Genomic DNA, 8,249 nt, shown 5'->3' with positions numbered 1-8,249 from the left:
AGCATGTTGTGCAAACTGTGTCACCAGGAGAGAAGAAGCAGAAAAAAAAAGTGTGGCACCACCCGTCATAACCACAGCTGAGCCAGCAGACGCGCCTCTAGGCTCTGATGATACCAGCAGCTCCAACACCTGATTGATAGTGAACGCTAGATACATTTTCAAGAATTAAAAAAAAAAAAAATCTCCTGCTGTCATGAGGAAGTTTTTGTTGATGTTCTCATCACAACCTCTTGTCTAGAAATACCGTGTCAGCTGAAAAGAAGGAGGTTCTGTGATGTCATGCATCCAACGTATATTTAGATGACCAGCCTGAGAGCTGAAATATTTTCAGCACCTCCAGTTGTAAGTTATCTAATTGCACCTTTGCGGAATACAGTCAGCACAAAGCGCAGCCACAACCGGGCTGGACAACACAGTCTGGTACAATCTCCTAATCTGTTAAAACATGTTTCCACAATCTCTTAATACCACACTCTGTGGCCATGGTGTGACATTTGTTGAGATTTTATGTCAACAAAACAAAAAACAATACCAGGAGAAAACCACTGGGAAAATGTAGAGCTGGTTCAGCAACAACCGGTTGGTAACAGTTAGAAAAACATTTTGGTTTTGGGGCTGAAGCTGCGAGGACGGTATTAAAACACAACCGCAATGGGACCCGAACGCATCTCTGACTGCAGAGTTATGTTTGGTAACAAATAAAAGGCTTGGGTTTGGTGGGATAACATTGCGGTTTCAGGTTATGTTGTGAAATATGATGTTTTCAAAATGTTTTCAACAGGACCAGAACACTAGTCTGCTATTGCGAAATTACCATTTGTTTATTATATCTTGGAACACACTTCTAGTTTCTTTAGTGTGACCATCCTAACTTTGTACACAGGCATCGGAGAAGGAACAGCAATGAATTCCTTGATTGATTGTGAGACATAAAGTGAGACAAAAGTTCAATTCCTGAGGTTTCTCTTCCTGAGTTTCACTAACATCTAAGCAGTAATCGCATAGACCCTGTTGAAAGTCAAATACGGGCAGAAATGTATAAATCATATAGTATTTCAGCTTCATTGGACAAGATAAGTTTAATAATTCTAAACCTGATGATTTTGATCCTTAACATCTAGACGTGTTTATAAAGAAACCGGTGACCGAATAAAAGCGCTGTTACGATGTTTTGTTTCAGGATATAATCCCTGAAGGATCATGTACATTAACAATTGCCACATTATGAATTTAGTTGTTTCCTGAGAGAAAACTAAGGTTGATGGTTGTAAGGGTGGCTTTTTGCTCCATTATCTTCCTACTTAGATGTCAAGGAAACAGTGCAGCCATAAACTAGGCTCCATTACTTGTGCTTCTGGAAGGTCAAATGGCCTTCTCATGTTCCCATAACATAGCAAAGCAGTGAAGCCAAAGATATCCAGCAAAAGTTTTCAAAAACATTTTAAATTCCGATTGCGATCATTCTTTCAAATGAGAACCGCACACCCCCGAGAACAGACGTGACCATGGCTACCCAAAAGAACCTGCACTTTGTTGATGCTGCGATGCCGGGCCGTTAGGGAGGATATTTATTTCCAATGCTACAAATGCCTTCTCTGTTGACTCTGCATCCTCAACACATGAAATTGCAGGTAAATTCGTTGGTTGGATGTCCGTCTCCAAACCATGTAGCCACAACAAACAGAGGGGTTCACTTATCAGGCTCAGCTGGTAATGAGTCTCTTGTTACCAAGTTTCAGTCCCTCATCAGCACAGCAATAAACCTTTAGGGAAGTACAGCCAGAAGGGCCACAATTAAGGGAGCAAAGACAGAGGAAACATACAAAGGCAAACGTAAAGAAATGGAGTCTGTGAAATCAAATTCATTCATGATCCTCCTCTTGTCTGGGGCGAATTTGAAATACGGTGTTTAAACCTGGCGTTGATCTATGTGTCGGTGTGCCCGCCCGAAGGTACTTGAGGAAAAATTAAAATACAATGACATATAATGACAAGGATGGAGCACGTTAAAAATAGCGTTAAAGAATTTTAGTGCTTTGCTTCTACTCATGTAACCACACAAGAGACTAACTGACAAATTTGACTGTATGTGACAAAACATTCATTTCGCGTTGCTTTTGAGAAAAGAGTCTGTCAGATGAGGCTCAGCCGAAGTTCAATAATAGTCGCGGGCTTCTTCGGTCGCTCATTTTTTTTTTTGCCTCCGCCTTTCTCGCTCCTTTCAATTCACCTCCTCATCCATCACAGGGTCAACTCATCAGTCCTCCACTTTACTTCCAAACCCCCTGCATAATCTTGATGATGTCACAATGAAGTGGAAATGTCAAAGACCATCACACGAATCATTATCACTGTTTACAAATAAATTAATATTTTCCACTCAAGAAATTAGTCCGTCCTGATTAATATTATGTAAAGTAGTCCGGCAAACAATTTGCATCCTTGTTAACTTGGTTGGTTAATGGGAAGGTTAATTGCATGAAATGAATTGTTCACATTGAATACGAGGGTCAAAGGTCACTAAAATCAACCATGTTTGAAAATATAACCTGCTTGGCAATTGTTTGTGAATCCAGTGTTATTGAAATTAGAATATAGTGATAAAGTTCTTTATCTTCTGTAATGCAATTACAAAAACAGAAATGTCATACGTTCTGGATTCATTACAAATCAACTGAAATATTGCAAGCCTTTTATCATTTAAATATTGCTGATTATGGCTTACATTTTAAGAAAACTCAAAAATCCTATCTGAAAATATTAGAATATCATGAAAAAGGTTTTTTTGTTTTCTGAATTGCATTACAGGAGATAAAGAACTTTATCACAATATTCTAATTTTCTGAGACAGTCCTGTACAAATGAAATTTTGATGTCCATTGCCACTTTTGTTTTCTTCCTAATGATGGATCCTGATAAAATGTTTTTTGCCATTTGTACTCAAATACTCTCCTGATGGTTCATATTAAGTTTTCCTGAGCTGATTTATTAATATGTAACATTTAATAATATGTCATCTTTGGCTACAAAGACCCAGCACTGCCGAGGCGCTTATTTTAAGATCAAATCAAATGAGCATTTAACAAAATTGATGCTCGTCATATCATTTCCTGTTGACAAAACTCCTTCTCCCTCCATCGCTTGCTCGTGACTACAAGTTCATTCACCACGTTGCAACTGGAAAGGCTACCATCAAAGATTCATACCACCCAACTCTTTGAAGTTGTCCTTGAACTAAACATAGCCTCACACATTACTGAGCTGAACTGTCACTTGCCATGGCAACGGAAAACAGAAAGAAAGAGAGAAACAGAGAGAGGAGGCCATTTGAGCCTTTCATTATTCACGACGGAGGGCGGTGTGGTGGTTCCCATAAACTCTGGGACATTAAGTGTCCAAAGAACCACCGAGGTGGATGTCATCCCTGACACCTCCCACATCATATGAAACCTGGCTGGGAAGAATTAAGGATTCAGGTTGAACTGAATCTTCCATGGCCTCCAGGAGAGGAGAGGAGAGGAGAGGAGAGGAGAGGAGAGGAGAGGAGGAAAGGGTTCCCAAAGTGGCGCCGGACAGTCTGCCTGACACCACGACTCAATGGACGCCTGTGAGGGAATGTGAAGGGAAAGAAATGGCAAAGAGTCTGTGCCTCCAAACTCAGCCATTCAGGCTCCCTCGCAGTGACAGTCAGTCTGCTGTGAAAATAATAAAAAAAAAAAAAAAAACATGTTACTTACAACTGGATCATAGGTTTTGTTTATACTGCAGAGAATATAGTCCCTTATGAGGTCCAATGATATTTGATTTAATGCGCTCTGTACAAAACCATAATGAGCAATCGTTGGTTTACACGGATTATTATTATTATCACATCAGTTTCATTTTTTTTCTTTTTTGCATTTTAAAACCTCTATATTTTCTCTGTAATGTAAGTAACCGGATACGTTGTTGGACAATGAATTTGCGCAAACGCGGCTATGCGTAATTTACGCACGAAGCCCGGTAATCGGCGGTGGATGGATCGGGACCGTCACTTCTGGATTAACGGCAGATTCGACAAGAAGATACCCGTTCTTTGTAAAGGAATGGTGATTGGAAATGCTCTCCTTTAAATCGCCTTTCTCTTTGACTCCCCCTCTCTCTCTCTCACAAACACACACACACACACACACACACACACGCCTCCTAACTAACAGACAGCGCACACAGACTGAGACACGCCTTTTTTATCCTCGGCGCTGATGTGGGATCTGCGCTTTTCTCCGGGCTCGCCGGTGATTGACCAGCTCCTCTCCCCGATCTGTCAACCCGACAGGCTTGGCGCCTCCCCTTTCCTCTATAAATATAGGCAATCTATTCATTCCTCGCACACTGAGTCTGCTGAAAGTGAGCGGAACCGCGCAGCTCCACGGGATGTGTTGACAGACTCCGATTCCGCCTTCAGTTCACCGCGTCCCCCCCCCCCATCCCCCTCGCTGCTGTAGTTTAACCTCTAACCACCCTCCCTCTTCTACTAGTTTATTTTTTCACCTTTTTTTTTAAATTCCCTCCCCCCCCATTCCCTCTACCCCCGGTGGTTAATCTAAAATGAAGGCTGTTACACCATTCGACCCCCAGGACTCCTCCAGCAGCAGCAGCAGCAGCAGCAGCAGCAGCCAGCTCTCCCTGCACTATCTGTCGAAGCAGAGCCTGAACATCGCCCGGTGCAGGATGGAGGAGGAGGACCTGTTCTGCCTGCAGTACGACATGAACGACTGCTACAGCCGACTCAAGCGTCTGGTGCCCACCATTCCGCAGGATAAGAAAGTCAGCAAAGTGGAGATCCTCCAACATGTCATTGACTACATCCTGGACCTGCAGTTGGCTCTGGAGACGCACCCTTCCCTCCACAAGCAGCAGCCTCAGCGGAGCAGGACCTGCGTTCCCCCGGCGTCCAACCCCGGCCGGACACCGCTGACAGTCCTCAACGTCGACCACCATCAGGTAAGGGTGGTGATGGTGGTGGTGGTGGAGGGGGCGGGGGATGGATCCATCGGGGGTGGTGGTGGTGGTGGTGGGGGGGACCCCGAATCACCTCCCGGTGCCAGACAGCCGGTCACACTTAGACAAAGCGCGTCAACCCCCCCTCCTCCCACCCTCCCACACACACACACACACACGCCGACGTGTGTCATTGTCCTTCTTGGTGATAGCGCACGGATATCCGTTTCAAAATAAATGTAAAAATAGGAAAAAAAATAAATAAAAATATACTATTCATGGGAAAGAACGCAAACGGCAAGACTGCGCACTTGATTGCGGAACACCGTGATTTGCATGATAATGGTTGTGCGTGTCAGAGGCCCACCTAATCCCGGGATCGGTGAAGTACCCCCAGCCCGCAGCCCACTCCACTGCGCACAATAAGGCCAATTTGTTATTCAATAGGCTATAAGAGAATTTATTATCTGAGATATAGCCGACTCATTGTCTGCCGCTCCACTGTCCCTCACCGCTCTCTCCAAGGCTTCACGCTTTCACAATCTCCTCCACACACACACACACACATTCTAAATATCGTATTCATATATTGTTTTCAATTCTTCTGTCTCTGTTTTTTTTTTTTTTGTTTCCTTTAGAGGACAACAATGGTCAAAAAACCGGAAGACTCTATTTTATGCCGCTGAGACAAATGCACTGCATTGGTAAGTTCACAACAATTACACCAGTTCTTGATTTTTTTTTTTAAATATTTTGATGTCACTGTTATTATATATGTGTGTGTGTGTGTGTGTGTGTTTTCATCAGACAGATACGGCCTGGGCGTAAAATAAATAAATAAAAGCCCTCCTGGTCACTGAAGCATCCCATTAAGTTGATTATTGAAGGCTGTGTGTGTGTTGCGCTGTGGGTAGGCCTCGGGATGTCTAGGAAAATAATAATTGAGGAACATGAATTTGGCTCCAGCCTCTGAGGCAGCTGTGCTTTTGCGCAATAACTGTCACCGGTGTGTCAATCTGTGAAGAAGAGAGGGTTAAAACCTCACCTTGCCCTTGGTTTCATTCTCAAATGCTCTCTCCCTCTTTCTCTCCGTGGGTGTCCCACTCACTTCCACCGAAGCTCCGGGTTTCACGTTCGACTTATAGCACTGAACGGGCACACCTATATAAAAATCCTGCTCTGCAGCATTTACCTGCTGAATGACAGCGTAAGACGCCCTCCAGGACTCTCTTGAAAGCTTTCAGCCGCCTGTCGTCGGCCTTGCCAAACAGCCCGAGAAGCCGCGCGGTTGTTGTTTGACCTGGTTTGTTTTGGGTTGTTGATCAAGCATGGCCTCTGTTTTGTTGGTGGCGCCAGTCAGTCTGGAGCTCCGCAGCTCACCCCCCACCTCTATTCATCCCCTCCACAGGTGTGCAGGCTGCACAGAACCGCTCCAAAGCCAGCAAAGCTTCACCGGGGACTCACACCCAACTGGAGGCACAATCACAAGGGAATTTCAGAACGCTGGGAGGAACTAAACCCAAATAAAATCACTATATATAAATGAGCTTTTTTTTTTCTTTCGGGGGATTCCAGACATCAAGGAATCAGTGGGTAGACCCCCCCACCCCACCCCCGCCCCCCTCCGGTTTACGTCCATCTCTCGTTGCCCTTATCATTTGAATTTTTTTCTAAAAAAGAAAAGGGGTGATTACGTGGAATCCCCATTTTTTTGTTGGAAAACCATTTGTCAACATTGTATGAAAACTGTTTGTGAATTGTGCTTAAAGAAACTTAACAGCGACTCCAGTTTAAAGCTTTACTAAACTGCAAAAATCCTTGTACATGTTTTGGACATCTATTGTTTAAAATAGATGATTTGTGTTGAACAGGGATGTCGTCCCTGGAATCTTAAAATGTTTGATATTGTAAAGAAAGAACAATTCAATTCGTGATAATTAAGCTTGTACATATAGAGAAACAAATGTTCTATAAAAGTATGTGAAAGGAATACTTATATGCTCAAAATAGACTATTGTAATTATAAGATATTTTTATTAAACCTTTTTTTGTCGTCATGTAAATAATGTGTTTCCACTTTTAAGTCTTTAGTGAATGAACGTGGTTGTGTCCTCACATGATGATATCAGTTAACTCTTTGCAATGTTTTTTGGAATAGTTTAATATGTAGCATGTCAGGCTCGTTGCAGAGGATATTGAATGTGCACTGAAGCAGCCCTCCCTGTGTAGATATGCGGTGGATTTCAACACCAGTTCTGTTATTTGCCCTGCTCAGCTTTCTCTTGATGTTTTGTACTCATTAACTACGACATTTTTCGACCCACGTGGTGTATGCGGGGCGGCCGGCTGCGCGAGTTATTTTTTAAGGTCCGATTCGAATTTGTTGAGTTGCACCCTTGTTCGAAAACATTGGCGAGTTACAGCACTTCTGACACAAGGTGGTCAAAAAAAAAAAAAAAAAAAACCCCATGTTGCCATGACATCACGAAACCTAGATCGTAAATTAAGGAAATGTAAGAACAAAATCCGACTTTAATAACAACTAATTGTAACCAAGCGTTTTTTTTTTTTTGTTTGTTTAGCATACATTAAAAATGATTTCCCCTGTCGGAAAGTCAGCAGCCATAGTAAATGTAACGTGAGAAAAAAAGAAAGAAAAAAAAGCCTTTATATTTAATGACATTGAACACCGAATTTACCTCACCACCCTCCTGCCAGTGTGAGAGGGCACTTGTACATTACTGTCAGCTGCACTGTTGGACTTGACCTTCACTGGCTTGTGAGGAGTTGTCAAAACAATTAAAGTTTCCAGGAAGAATTGTGTCGTCTCATGTTTTGTCTCACGGGGCATCTCACTTTAATACGCTCAATGCCAACGCTGTCTAAAGAAATCATGAGGCAAAAGGAAAGGGCGCGTGGTAAAATGTGAATGTTTTGTCTTGTGGAAAATTAACTCTGGATAAAGATGTTGCATAATTTGCGAAGTTAATTCGAGCTTCCAAACCTGTTTTGCCGGATTTAACGATGAGGGCTTTTATTAATCGGTCGCAGCTCGGAGCAGATTGCAAAACGCCGAAAAATTATAGTTGGGAAATTCACACAGGCGAGGGAGAAGAGCCCCCGAATGCGTTTCTGCATCATTGTGTAAAACGAAAAATTTATTTATGAACCCGAACTGCATCTATTCAATATGACAATAATAATAGTAATGAATATAAAGTCAGCTGTCTCTTAGCCCTTGAGATGCGTAATAACCAGTGCCAACTTTG

The 8,249-nt window shown here is 42.8% G+C and overlaps 1 protein-coding gene across 1 annotated transcript; it reads left to right on the top strand.

Annotated features, from left to right (window-relative positions):
- The first annotated feature begins 4,365 nt into the window (after positions 1-4,365).
- id4 (inhibitor of DNA binding 4) lies at positions 4,366-7,791 on the top strand. The gene is made up of 3 exons (XM_086154818.1): positions 4,366-4,983; positions 5,619-5,684; positions 6,389-7,791. Exons 1-2 carry the CDS (start codon positions 4,588-4,590, stop codon positions 5,664-5,666), a joined length of 444 nt encoding a protein of 147 aa, XP_086010944.1. The 5' UTR covers positions 4,366-4,587; the 3' UTR covers positions 5,667-5,684; positions 6,389-7,791.
- The last annotated feature ends 458 nt before the right edge of the window (positions 7,792-8,249 follow it).

Source organism: Fistularia commersonii, chromosome 11, assembly GCF_037954325.1.
Source record: "Fistularia commersonii isolate RoL2024-O1a breed Wild chromosome 11, RoL_Fcom_v1.0, whole genome shotgun sequence".
NCBI classification, from domain to species: domain Eukaryota; kingdom Metazoa; phylum Chordata; class Actinopteri; order Syngnathiformes; family Fistulariidae; genus Fistularia; species Fistularia commersonii.
Note: the sequence above shows the minus strand (reverse complement) of the source record. Positions and strands in the feature narration are given on the sequence as shown.